Source organism: Phalacrocorax aristotelis, chromosome 22, assembly GCF_949628215.1.
Source record: "Phalacrocorax aristotelis chromosome 22, bGulAri2.1, whole genome shotgun sequence".
Classification (NCBI taxonomy): Eukaryota; Metazoa; Chordata; class Aves; order Suliformes; family Phalacrocoracidae; genus Phalacrocorax; species Phalacrocorax aristotelis.
The window spans coordinates 6,763,835-6,778,394 of NC_134297.1; the positions used below are offsets into that span (position 1 = coordinate 6,763,835).

Sequence of the window (14,560 nt, forward strand, 5' to 3'; positions counted from 1 at the left end):
ATTCACAGCAGACATGCGTGCCAGCTCAGATGCTTTTGTACCAAAAATGCGCGTGTGGGTGTTGAAGGTAGAAATGATGGGACAGTAGTGGTTGCAGCTGTATCCTTGAGAACTCGAGGCAAGGGAGATCAATGCTCCTTTTCCTGTATGTTGGGTTTGGGTTTTTTTATTCACTCAAAAAGATATGTACCAATTGCAAATTGTTCCAAAAGGGCAAAGCAGAGGTTTTTTAGTTGTTAAAGACTGCATCAGCACTGGCTCTGTTTGTAGTGCTGGCATTGGTTCTGCACAAGGTAGGAATGGAAACGTACTCTGAACCACTGCGAGATGTCTTGACCCCTGTAGATAGACGTTCATCTTCTGCTCTGTGTCCAGCTCTCGGGTCCTGCTTCCAGTCGTCACCCCTACATCTGACTTACTGCCCTGCTCCCGCTTCCGCATCCTCACCTCGCGCATCAGAAACGCGACTAGCAGCTGGGTGGTGCTTTTCTCTTCCAGTATTGCGTTAGCCTCAGAATGACCTGCTTGTTTGTGATAAACATCTCTCTGCTGTCGAGAAATAATTACAGTATGGCTTTGCGCATGTTATGCCCATATGACCCCCACCTGGTTACATCTGTCCCTGATGACTTACTGTAGTTGTAGGCCTCCATTTAATTCCATTTAGCTGGTCACAAACAATCCAGTAGGAATAATAACAGTGAAATGTATTAGTAGTGATTTCTAGACGTAGAAAGGACTGAGCAGCCTCCTTTTTGCTGTTGATACCATGGACACGGGGTGATAGCAGCACAGGTAGGGGAGGAGTGCTGTTGTAAATACCATTGAAAGGGCCACCCATCATTTAAGACTAGTTATTTAAGTCAGAATAGCTGGAGCTGCTCTCTGTTTGTTTGCTTATGCTTATCTTTTATTTGTTCTGCCAATCAGGTTCTGGTGTCCCAGAGTTCACTTCCGTTCTTTTCCTTACGAGTATTCACTAGCAAGTCTGCTTTGGATGGTTTATTCCCCTGGCTTCTTCCACAGAGCGCGCCATAACCGTGCCGTGCAAAACCGTGTGGCCACAGCCGATTCTGCGGTGTGTTGGGTAGGTGGGAAATTTAGCTCTGGGTAGGAAATGGGCTCCGTATAAATGTTTTAGTCAGTGAAAGGATTTCCCCGCTAAGCAGCTGGCTGACTGGGCAAGTTTTGAATGTTGTTTCCTGTTATGAACAGTTGTCACTTAACAGCATGTGAGGCTAATTGTAACTGATTAGTTGATTGCACTTGATCATTCCATGTGCTGAAAGCATCATTTTTCCAGTGTATGCTTCTTCGAGGAAAGATTACATTTACCATGGCTTTGCATTGGCACCAAACTACAAACGAGAGATCAGCCCAGATGAATGCCCTTGCAGCTAGGTTTAGGTCGTGCTTTGCAGTTTTGGGGTGTATGCCGAAGACTCCGGCGAAGATTGGAACGGCTTTTGCTGGGCGGCGGCGAAGGCATGAGATGAAATCTTAACAAACAAGGCAAACAATAAAAGGAGATTGCAAAGGAAGTGCAGGGAACAGGTTTGGAGTAAGAGCTTGGTGAGGTGGAACCTGTCGTGCCGTCGTTTGGATGAGGACGGTGAGCGGCAGCAGTCTGCGCCCTGTTACGCCAGGCTTGGGGTGTAGATCGTTTGGACCGCGGGCAGCGGGAGGGAGAGCGGCGCGAAGGCAGGACAACCTGCTGCCGCTGGCCCACAGAATTTTTGTTGATGGTGCCCGAGTTTAGACTTCCCAGTGGGGCAGGAAGGGCAGGACCAGCCATCCTTTCCCTCCCTCCTGTGTTGAAGCTTTAGAGCTGCTTTTAGTGATTTCTTATTTGTAAATGAGAGAATAGTACTTTTTTTCCCTAAAGGCAATTTTCTTTAATACTTTTATATTTGTTCCTGAATCAAACAAAAGAAAGCCAAGCCAAGGCTCGATGATTCTGATTGTGCAGTGATTTCACAATTCCGTTTCTTACACTGGGCAAAAGTGATAAGAGAAACCTATTCTTGAGGAATTTTTTTATTGACTGTCACTGTGTTCTTCTGAAAGAAAATGCCAAGCACCTACTAAAACAATGTCTTTTATGCATTGCCAAATAAAAGAGCAGGTTTGTTCAGTAATAAGTGTATGCAAAAGCATAAGGATTCTGTGATTATTTTTGTAAAGCTTTTTAATAGCTAAGAACATGGCTCAGAGCCTGTAAAAGCTGAATATTCCAAGAACTTTTTCTTTTCATAAAGTGTTTAAAGAAATTCCAGTTATGCAAACCTGAATGCAAATTATTACAGCCCGGTTCAACAAAGCTTTCAGTACATGTTCCAATCCCTTTCAGAGCATGAAGTACATATCTCTGTACTTATGTACTTTTTGATGGGTGTTAATGAGTTGAGACATGAAACACAACCGGGTCAGACAAGAAGCAGTAAACGAAGCTGCCAGAACTCTGGCAGAAGAGCAGAGTAAAAGGAGATGGGTCTGTTGACCCCTGGTTGCTCTTCGTTGCTTTTAAATTTAGAGATTTACCGAAGGTGGTTTGGGGTTGATCTTAGAGTTTACCTAGAGATCCATGTTTCGGTTTGAGGGATAGAAACTCACAGGTTTTGGTTTATGGTGTGCTGTTGGCTTCTCCTGTCCCAGCATCCCTCCTTACCCCTCAATGGATGTGGAAAGCATCTCCTCAGCGGTTAGCTGTTGGACACCTCGAAGGTACTTGCAACCTGATCGGTCGTGTCGAGGTCCTGCTGGTGGAACTACCATGGTGGGTGGAGGAGGGTGGGTCACCCGGACAGCCAGCCCACGTGCGCCCACAGGTTTTAAATTCCAGGTGAACTGATCTTGTTCGTGCAACTTTCTTTGGCAGCTCAGAAAATGCAGTTTAAATAATCTTGCAAATTAATAAACAAGACGGATATTCTGAAGCCTGAACACTCAATTAAACCCTTGAGCAAAGATAGCTTAACTGTCTGACTTACTGAAGCTTGCATTAAAGCATGTCCAGAGAGTTGCAACAGGGCAAGAAAACAATAAGTTAATTAATCTCTCCAGTACTATTGGCCTTCTCTGCTTCCTCTGTATATTCACTGGTATATTACCAGTGGAAGAGCTAACATGTCCACTCTGGCATTTTTAAAAATTGAGTGGTACTGCTGATTTTAAAAAGGTCTTTATTTAAAACTTCCTTTCATTTTAAAAATGTTTTTCTAATGTCATATATTCTTAAATGAAAGGTCAATGCAAAAAAAGAAAGAGGGTTCTTTTCTTCCTCAGAGAAAGAGTTCTCTTCCTACAGGCAGCCGAGAATCTAATTTAACAGGTGGTGATGCACATCAAGTGGCAAAGTAATTTTTTTCTTTAAAAAACTATTTTGTAGGAATAGAAACTCCAGAGCTAAAAATATGCATGAAGTGGTTTTTTTCTGACCTTGTAAAATGCCTCCTAGAGTTGAACAACAATAATCAGTGCTGTGGGTCACAGGGTTCACAGAGTCACAGGTTGGAAGGGACCTCATTGATTCAAATATGTCATAGTACACTGGTGGTCTCTGACCTCTCCTTCCCTGGGTGTGGGTACGGTTTTACCAGACTGAATGTGGAATTTGAAAATGGGAAAAACTAGAAATTGTGATACTGTAAAGTATTTTAAAACTATCTTTGTAGCTATAATATACTTTATTAGTTTTTGAAAGCAATCACAATGGGTAAAATTGAATTACTCTGTCTTTGTAATAGCGATCATCCTGTTAAGACCTCTAGTCTCATAGCTTGGTGATTTCCAGCCTTCTTCATTTGGGCACACGTACAAATTTGCCTGCAAGGCACGACATTCCTTGAAAGGTGCAGTTTACCAAATAGCTGCATAGCAGCAGGGAACTTTTTTGTCTTTCAGCTTCACCGTACTAGTTCTCAGACCCTGGCAGATCCACAGCCCACAAGTTGAAAACTACTGATCTAAACTTTTAAAACTAGGCAATAAATAATTCCTCCTTATCACAGGTGGTGCATGGAGTAATTCAGAGAGATTTAGTTTGCTTCCTGATATTTGAGTGGTATTCCATTCAAATATTTGATTTTTGAAGTATTCTCTTACTGTAATATACTGTTACTCTATCAATTTTTCTTGTGCGGTGGCTTCCCAAACAATTGAATTTTGGCTCTCTGACGATGAGCTCCCATCAAAAGTAGCAATTACAGCCTTCAACTTTGTAGAATCAATCACAGTAAACCATTTAGTTATGCCAGGTTTTCATTTTGTGGTCAAGGATTAAATACAATCCATTTACCATTCGTTTATTTATGAGGTGTGCTTTAAGCTGACCTTGTAGGTCTGTTCTATCTTCCCTTTGTGTGATCCTTGAGACAGACTTCAGAAATCTCATTTTATATAATACAGATGGACATAATGTAATCAGTAAGGTGTTGACAAAGCTGACTTAAAACCTGGGAAATTAAATCCTCATTCAGGTCAGGACTGTCAGCCTTCAGTTCCCATCTCTTGTTTCGTTTTTCCTGAGGCTCCTGAGCTATCTCTGCTTTCCATATTGCATGATTATTTTCTTCCTTTCCACTGTATTGGTTTTAATTTCATGGACACAGAGTTTACTTGGAAAATTGGGCTGGGGAAGGGTATGTGCATTTTGGTTTCTTCCCGCCTCTCTCATGCCATTTCCTTTTGCGCGTGTGTGGTGCAAGTCTGAGGTCAGAAGTGAAGATGTGTCCGTGTTTCTCACTTGATTCCAACTTCTTGCCCAAGTGTTTATAAGCTTTGGGCCAGATCTCAGTTCTTGTTTCCTAGTTTGTCTGCCTTTCCTCGTGGTGATGAGGGGCAACCGGTATGATGTGAAGAGTTGTCTTAATTCTGCTCTCATATATTGTACAGTGACATCCGCAGTTCTTTACATATTTTTTTCTTTGCAGCATTGTGACTCCTCATCTTGATCAAGTTACTTTAAAAGCCTCTAAAGCAGGGTTTGCAAGGTGTATCTCTGTTGATTCACTGTTGGCTTAACCTTTCCATGCAGTGACCGAGAGTTATGGGATTAAACTCTGGAAACTCTGTACTTGATTATGTCAGGAGAGACAGGGATGCTGCATCCAGGGTGTTATGCTACGCCGTAAGGATGAATGTGCTCGGCATTAGTTTAAGGTTTCGGCACCGTGGCTCACCTGGAGTGAAGTCCTGAAGACTAAAGTAACCCCAAATCTCATTTGTCTATGAAATATCTCATTCGTTCTTGTAATGCTGCCCAGCAGCCCTGCTTCTGACTCTTGGACTCGCGGTTCTGCGTCGCAATTCTCTCGTGACTGCTGTCTCTGCTGTTGTCCCCTTCCCTGAGCGGTGTCTGTTAACGATGTCGCACTGAAGAGTGCTTATAGAAGACAAACATGGATGCTAGGAGCAGGGAGGATGAGCCAAGTGGGTGCACGGTGTAGTTCCTATTTAGTGCCCCAGTAAAGACTGTGTTATTCTGGCCTTTTGTGCAAATTGTTTGAGTGGCATAAATACCAGTTTTTATCAGACAGTGTTTGAAGCTCATTGGTTTTCAGTGTAGATTGCTGTCAGTGCAGGCCTCACTTTGATTTGGCTTTTTGGGTAAAATTTCTCTCTCAGAAAACATCACTTTCTGTGGAGCTCTAAATCCTCTCGAATCATTGATTCTGTAGGGCAGAGCTGTGCTTTTGCATTGGCTGAGGAATCTTCAAGCACAACAACAATGTTATATAAATAATAAACTAATAAACCAGTTATCATCGGCTCTCACCTCTTAAATTGAGGTCAGAAAGAAAAGTCATTTGTGGAAGAAGCAGCAAGGAAAGCTGAAATGCCCGATGTCCCCATGGAGGAGCACAACCTAAAGATCACGCTTGGCGTTTAATTTAAAAAATATATAGCCAGTCCAAAATGAGTGTCTGTCAAGCAAACAATTAACTATCTGATATGAGGAGTCTGACATTCAAAGTGCTTCATGCTTCCATGCTAGCCCATGGCTTTCAAGTAATTTGTCAGCACCCTCAAGTCCTCCCAGAGGAGAGCTATTAATCTGCGTGTCATCAACATCTAGATGACACCAAAGTCCATGACAATTGTGTTACACCTACCGCTGTGGTCTACCCTGGGACTTGGAATGTGCCAAAGCACCTAAATAAGGGGAACAAACATTCTTGTCGGAATCCCACAATATTTTAATAGCTTCTGTCCTTTCCCTCCCCTGTTTAATGTAAGGATCTCTTTCCACAAAACCACTTTTTATGACTCTCTCTCCCTCACGCGAACGGAAGTGTGGAAACACGTCGTATTTGGGGATGCGGGCCTCCTTCAAACCCACAGGGAGAGTCATTGTTAGTATTTACGCTATTATAAACACAACATAGCAGTAGCGTTTATGGACATTCGAGCTGAATATGAATTTACTCATGCTCTAAAGCACCTCTGGTTACCTACTGGAGGTTCTTTCTGCCTTGTGAGGCATTGCAATACGCTCCTTGGTGTGTGCAGACGTAATGCTTGGTAGCACAGGACCATAGGGGAGCCCAGTCAGGAGAACAGCACTGAAATGTTTTAATTCCTGATAAGCAGCGTAAATGACGGGACCAGGAAAAGGAAAAAAGGACCAGGAAAAGGACATTAGATGCTTTCTTGATACAGTTGTGTCATGTGCAGGTGTACAAGCTCTGACTTGAGATTCATCAACTTGACCTACCAGAGAACTTTAAAGAATGGGTGTGAATGCGGGCTGTGCCTTTTGTGAAATGTCCTGTAAACATTTGTTCCAGTACATTTGACTCTCAATTTACAATGAAGAAAGACTCATTCATCTGAAGAGAGATTGCTTAATGGCCTCTGCACAGCCAGAACTTTTATTAATACAATGGTGTCAGATTTCATTTGAAGGGCATTCAGAGCTGCTAAACAGCTGAACAAGTGGCATTTTAAATAAAGTTGTATTTCTGTTCTTATGGCTAGTATTAAATTTTGCAGCGAATTTTCAGTCATTTACAACTCCATGAAATGGCCAAATATAGGCCTTATGGAACAGAGCAGCTTCTTTAATTTGTTTGGCCTTTCACGTTTACAAAATGGACGTGTTGGTGTTTTGTAGAAGTGCCAGTGGGACTCTAGGTATTTTCACCTCCCATGAAGAAGAACCCATGGCAGAAATAAGGTAATTAGTCTTGTTACAGCTTGACATGCGTGGTGAATCAGTCATTTGTACGTTGTGCTATTTATTCGCTCTATAAACTAAAATAATGTCAAATATACATAATATACATGCATATAAAATGTGTGTATATGATTATACGTAGATATAATATTCCAGGCTCATCTTAGGGTGAGGCCAGGGGAAATCGCGATGTCTGACTGCTGGGAAAGCTCCTTCCCCCAGCTGCGTGGCTCTAAGGTTTTACATGCCCAGAGGACACTTTTGACAACCCTGTCAGAGACTGGAACCAATGTGGCTCTCTCCCAGTTACACTCTCATCGGTTTCTCATTTGGGGGCTTATAATGGGCCTCCCAACAAAGTACAGGGCTGCGTCTTTGAAAACGAACGGCTGAGTTCCTGCAGAAAGTCCAGAAGATGAGGGTGTATGAAGAAATAACACTTAGTAGCATTCTTGCGGATGGGGGCCAGTCCTGTGAGTCATTTCATGACAGCTTTCCCAGAGACCCTGAGCTTTGGTTTCATTCTCTGTATCATCCTTGAGAACGCGGCGTTCCTGTGAAGTCCACTGAAGTAGCGTAACAACAGGACTGTCTGGAGTAGCTGCTTTTCCTCCTCTTCTTCCCCCCATCTGGCCGTACTCCAGCCTATATTTCATTGCTCCTAATTCAGAGGGTTATTTGCCTTCATCCAGGTCAGAGGCAGGGAGGAAAAAGCCACTAGACTTACTAGATAAGGGACTAATATTACCTGTAGCTTCTTCAGCCTTCCTTGGTCTCTTGTCTCAGATGGCATAGAATTAATGGTTACCGTTAAAGATTAATAAGGGTTCGCAGAGGGTTATCAAGTGTTTATAATGGTGTTAGAGAGAAAACCTTTGGTATCATTTCCAATATTTCTGTGGTACTGTGGCAAGTGTTTAATTTCCAGCAGTGGTAGAATATTCCTTTGAACAAGTCTGGCAAATGCTCAGAGAATTGACTGTTTTATATATGCAATTGTACACACAGAGCTTCTCTTATTTCTAGTGAAAGTCCGGAACACCTTCAATAGCAAGAATAATAGGACCGTGTTTCAGGCTCTCAGTGGGAAGTGTTTGGAAAGAGTTTATCGTGGAGTTTTATAGGCATAATCAGATTAAACAAATAATGTAGGTAAGTAGATTGGGGACTAGTAAAAATGAGCGGGTACTATGACATCCATGTTTGTCCACTGTGAGGGTAGAGACCCAGAACATGGGCCTGACTCCCAAGGTTATTTTAAAATCGAACATATTCTCCTCTGCACTCGGTCTTACCACCACAGGCAGCGCTGGTATTTGAAGCATCTTCCCAGGAATAAATAACATTCACTGTAACCAGGCTAAGCGTGGAGTTTGTGTAATACATATAGCACGTTCGTGTGCACCTATTCTGTAATCTTAATTACCCATCTCTGCTCTCTCCTGTTGTGTAGGTTCAGTGTGGTAAATTTTCTAGAAAGCAGTGCCTGCCTTATATTGAACCTGAACAGCCTGTCAGGGGCTTTGGGTGAGTTGGTCTCTGCTCCCAAGGCACCAGTGACAGGACGAGAGGGAACGGCCTCAGGCTGCGTCAGGGGAGGTTTAGGTTGGATATTAGGGAAAATTTCTTTACTGAAAGAGCGGTCAGGCCCTGGCACAGGCTGCCCAGAGAGGTGGGGGAGGCACTGTCCCTGGGGGGGTTCAAACACCGTGTAGCCGTGGGACTTGGGGCCATGGTTTAGGAGGCCTGGGGGTGTTGGGTTGGGGCTTGGCCTTGATGATCCGAGAGGTCTTTTCCAGCCTTAATGATTTCGTGATTCTATGATTCTAATTTGGAAGAGAGCATAGTCAAACCTTGTGACGTACCTAATGGCAGGACGAGTTGTGTCCTTGGGCAGCCCTGTGTTACTGGCAACATTTTAGACATTCAGAGAATTTGCCTCTCAAAAGGAAACCAGACTTCTGATGAGAAATCCAGGAGGAGTTGTGTAGTAAATGCATTTGTAATCCAAAGCACTGATAAAGATGTAAATTGAATCTCATTGTTTTCAAGTCTCTAAACTGAGAAAGCATCCATTTGGATAAGCTGTTTGCTTTAACTGTGGTGTAGAAAGGGGCATCTGGATGGTGTTACTCTTCCTGTCCTTCCATCGGTGGATGGCGTTAGAGTAAATGCTGCATTGCCAAACCCAAACATCTAGCAATCCTGAGGAAAGCCTTATTGTGCCTTTTTCAAAATCATGAGGTTGATTTAAAAAAATATACCTTTTTCTTTTTTTTTTTCAGTTTATCTCTTGTCTTTGAGTTGCACGATCTGGTTCTCTCTGCAACCAGCAGGTCTCAACTTTGAGTTAAAATAAGTGGCAAACTTGTGTGGTGGAGCTAGGGTTGCGAGAAACAGGCCAAATCTTCTCATTCTTGATATGCAAAGGAGAAATGAAAGAGCCGCCTCTCTGAGCAACACATTTTCAGGTTTACAAAAAACAAATTCTTCTGAACGCATGCGTTGCAGAGGTGGAGTCTCCCACCTGAGCTGGCATTGCACCTCTACCCTCTAAATCCTGGTATTTTCATGCAACTTTTTTTTCAGCTATATGCAGCTTTCACCATGTAGGTGTATATTTTTGCCTCGTTAGGGACGGCCTGCTTTCGAGGGGTTGGGGATGTTGACGGTGGGAACGGCACATGGAACCATTTAGCAGCATTAGCCTGAGGTGTTATGGCTTTTGGTTTTGAGGCCCGTATTCTCTGGGATATGGTCTTTATTAGAGCAGAAATGTGATCAGAAAGCTAGGTATAAAATTATATGGGGTATAATCTTGTAACCCAGCCATGCTATTACTGCAAGTGTTAATTACTTCATTCTCAACTCTCAGGTGGAGTACAAAGGAGAGGTAAATGCTTTGGCCCAGCCACGTTGTGGCACACAGCCTGTAGGGGTTTCAGAACTTCAGCTCTTGATCTGAAGCAAAGGGGTTTTCTTAAATGCCTTTCACCATGCTCGTTTCGGTCAAACGATGCATAAATCAGCACAGTTAATGTCTAGCGAGACCAGCCCTGCCGTATGCAGAGCGGAGTATCAGAATGGTTACCCTAAATAAATAAATGGTGATCTATTAATAAAATAAAAGCCTGCCTGAACCTCATATTTAATGAAACCGGAATGGATAATACCGGACCTTCAACGGGCCTTTGGTGCTTCACGTGGGCACCGTAATCCCCGCAGAGGCACACGTACGCGGCCTGCAAGTGCGCTGTGTATTGGCGCGCTCTGGCTGTAACGGCAGAAGGATATGTCGTAAGGGTAGGCTGAGGGGCTTTCATGAATACTTTCTACGTTTTGATTTTGCACCTCTGATCTCTGTGCAGGCTTGAAATATACTGTAGGGTATTTAAAAGACAGCTCCTTACCTGAAGATAAATTTACCTTGGTAAAAGGAGACTGATTTGAGCGCATCCCTGCAGAGTTGGGGCGGTTGAAGGTGCTCGCCCTTCAGATAGGATCAGTAAGGACTATGAGAGCTGATGGCTCAGGCCTTGAGATGCGGCTAAGATATGGAAACTGCTGTGTTTTAGGCAAAAGATATAGAAAAACTAAGGAATCAAATGTGTGTATTTATTTTTATAAGGCTAATGTTGTTTGCGTGGGCAATATAAGCAATTTTTTGAAATGGACTGAAACTTACTCCTCCATATTTTTCTGTGTTTTAAGACTTGCAAATTGTGCCGTGATTATACAAAATGATCCATCGACTGGTTAGGAGGTGCAGATTTCTCTCCACCAGATTTACACTCTTGTCCTTCTTATATAATGAGGAAATAAGAGAAACTTCGAAGTCTGTAAGATTTCTGGGTTTATAAAAGCATTTCTGTTGTCACATGAGCCGCGTACCTTTGCACCGTGACAGGCTGTATGTGCAATTACCCAGAAACTGTCACTGAGTATCAAACCTCTCTGTCCTCCTTTCCAGAATGATGAAGTCCTCTGTACACACAGAAGAAGATGACTTTGTGCCAGAGCTTCAGAGAAGCATCCATCCCAGAGAGAGGCCAGATTGGGAGGAGACTCTCAGTGCTATGGTAAAACACCTTGTTGCATTTTCTATACACGTTATTTTTGGTTCTGAACAATCTACTCTTTCATTCCAGTTATGCGTTGATTTGTGTTCCCTGAGTTTCAGATTTTTAAGTGGATTGCATAGTACTTTCGGCAAGACCAAAATACTTTCCTTCCTCTGGCAGTTTGTCAAGGAGAGAAAGGAGGAGCATGCATAACGCTTCTGCCCTATTAATATGTGCCCCAAAGCAGGTCTAGTAACCAATTAAAAGGTCCATAATGTCACAACGATTTTCAGTCTGCATTAACCTCTTTTTCAGCATGGCTTTTGAGCATGAAGGGAGCTTCTTGTAAAAACATGCTCTTTGAAGCATGCAGCACTGTGGAAGAGTAAGATCTTAGCAAAATGCTGGCTAAATGTAGAGAAATAAAACCTCAGCCTGGAAGCTAACCTGTCGTCAGAGGGAACTGAATTGCAGAAAAGCAACCGCCAAGGTGCTGTTCTTGTGCTTACGGAAGGCACTACGAGTGGGCAGTGGGCCACAGACAACTGTACTGCCTTGATATGTTTGTTTTTCTTTTTAAATGAGTGAGTAAAGGGCCTGCAGTTCCACTTTCCCAACTCCATCTAGCGTTTGCTGAGTTTGGAAGGTCAGGTGGTATTTCATTAGCAGCCGAATAGGGCAATCTGATCAGGTGGTTTTTGTGACGTTATCTCACCTCACAGAAGTTTGACCTGCCTTGTTTCAGTATAGGAACATCTGGAAGTTGTGTCTTGCTTGTTATTTTCAGATTTTCTAGATTGCCTCATTAGCATACTAAGAGGAAATTGCCTTCTGCGACAGACCTTGGAGAGGGGGAAGGTCTGAATATTCCAGGACAGCGGTGGTGCTCTTGAGGGGCGGGCAGTCCAGCAGCACGGCTGAGATTGCTTACGGCGATGTGGCTCCTGTTTTTCCCTCTCATTGGATCCTGTGGTAGGGCTTCAGCCTGGAAAAGCCGCGTGTTCCCTGCTCCAGGACTGCAGCAGTGCAGCAGCAGTGTGAGAGGTGGGCCAGGTTTAGCTGGACTGCAGGACAGGCAGATTCACTGGAGGTGTGGGGCTGAGGGGTATTCGTCCCAGTGGCTTATTTGAAGGTTAAAGCACCATTAGAATCTGGCTGGGTCATGTGAAATAGATTTTTGATTAGCTCTTCTTATACAACGTTCAGAAAGTGTGTAGGTAATAAACTCCCTACGAGCCAGGTATTTATTTTCATTTTAAACAGGGGACCGAAGATAAGTGCTATGTTTTACTCTTTCAAAAGCACCGTCAAACCCCATATCATACATATGATAGTATTTTGTGCCAAACTTTATTTTCAAGCCAAAAAACCAACCCAAAACACAGGCTTCACCAGTGGTTTTGTCTGCTGGTATTTTCTGTGCTTGTCGCTCTGCTTGACTCCTTGCTTATCCATGGTTAATTGTGACTTTTTGCAATTATCACTTCCGTAGTAGGTTTTTTCTCATAGCGGGTATTTTTCACTTCTCTCCACCTTGGCCAGCAGTTCAGGCTGGTGCCGCCTGCTTGAGAGCACAGTCTGTTCTAATCAGCGTCATTCAGCCAGCAGTGCACGCTCCGGGCCCCGGTGCCTGGTGCTTCTTAACACCCTAGAGCCAGCAGCCTTGTGTAAATCACTGTTTGACACCGTGCTGTCTGTAACCTCAAGGTGTGTCCCAGGAATGTGAGCGTGTAATTCAGTGTCTCCACCTGTAACACAAGTTAGCTGGCATATCTCATTTGTTATTGGTCGGGGTTTTTTTTCCCCACTGTTGATTTACAATGAAGGACAGGTTCACCTGTTCTGCCTTGATACTTTCCCTCTTCTCGTCGAGGCTGTTGTGCTCATGGGCAGCTCTACTGCAGCCTACACGTGTGTGTGATGTTCCTCTCACTCTGCTATTAATTAACTTTCCAGAGCATGTCCGTTTGCGTGGCTCTAAGCTCACAATATAAAAACTGAACAGTCCAGGTGGCTATAAAAAAGGAGATTTAGGGGACGGTAAACAAGAAAATTCATATCTAAGATTTGCTGCACGATGATTTGGTACGATGAAGCACAGGGCTACAAGTAAAGCTACTGAACCCGTATTTATAATGGCTTGGATTTGTGCTTACAGTGTTGTTTTGACCTCGTGGTCCTCTGAATACGTTGTAGATGGGTAGAAAAACCTCACTTGCGCACGTTTGCAGTGTTGAGTGAATCCCATTTCCACCTTCAACCAGTGCCTTATGGCCAGTGAGAAGGTAATAGTTACAAGATGTAAAGATTTAAAAGACAGCGTTCATTACTGCCACTTTCTATTCTCTGTTTAAGCAGTGCATCTACTATATTCTTTTTCCTGATCATGTTAAGCCTGAGATGGTTTTTCCTTGCTCTTTTCCCTCATTTTGCATTTTTAGCAGCCTCTGGATTATTTAGCCTTTCCCCAGAGCGTGCTCCTTACGTGGTAAGTGAGGTTCTCATGATGGCAGAACACCTTTAATTTTCTCGGTTAGTAGCTGTTTAAGTTGCAGGCTTCAGGTTTTGTTGCTCGCTGGGTCGGCCTCTGGGGAGCGGAGGCTGCAGGGGCTTGGAGAGGTGGGACGTAGCCGTGGTGTTCTCTGCTCTCCGGTGCTTGCCACAGCAGACAGCTGGAGACCCGACTGGGTGCGAGGCTTTGCCACTTGAAATGAATTTCACGTTGTGCCAGGTGAGCAAATGCTGAGACTAGCAATGCTGCGGAGAGCTTGGGAAATTCTGACACAGCCGACGGGACCGGTGACGCTTACTCGTCTCTTGAACTTTGCCTTTGTACGTGTTTTTGTACTTTGGCAAGAGGCGATTTCTGCATTCGCAGTTAGATGAGCATATATACAAGTTGTCCCTACTCTCCCTCCCCACCTTTTATCCACAATATATTTCAAAGTGCTTATTATTAATTTATATAAGTGCTTTGTTTCCAGAGCTTTTTCATAACAAGAAATGAACTAAAGGTCTTTCTAAATGTATGGAGGTTGAATGTCCTCTTATACTGTAAATATAAGGTAGGGCAGAAACTCTATTTTTAATGTTTCTGTCATTGTTTATTCTGGACCCCTGAGTAGCTTTAGTCCTTTGTTTGATAGTACTTTTATCGTCCTCTTTACCTTTATTATTTGTACTTCTACCTACTTTTAAATAAAACCTGCTTTTTTCCTTGACTGTGATTTAGCAGAGAGACAAGTGATGTTGTGTTGGAGACCTGGTTTGCTTGGGGACTTCTGGTGGTTCTTGAAACTTCCTAGTCCGTATGAAATCCTGT

General features: G+C 43.4%; 1 protein-coding gene across 4 annotated transcripts in view; it reads left to right on the forward strand.

The window, feature by feature from the left end:
- The window catches only part of ARHGAP32 (Rho GTPase activating protein 32), a 262,702-nt gene that overhangs the window by 88,254 nt on the left and 159,888 nt on the right, over positions 1-14,560 (forward strand). For all 4 annotated transcript variants that reach the window (XM_075116400.1, XM_075116397.1, XM_075116398.1 and 1 more), the window contains exon 2: positions 11,148-11,256. In XM_075116400.1, coding sequence (XP_074972501.1) covers positions 11,149-11,256 — 108 coding nt within the window. In that variant the 5' untranslated portion in view covers position 11,148. The remainder of the gene's footprint in view (positions 1-11,147; positions 11,257-14,560) is intronic.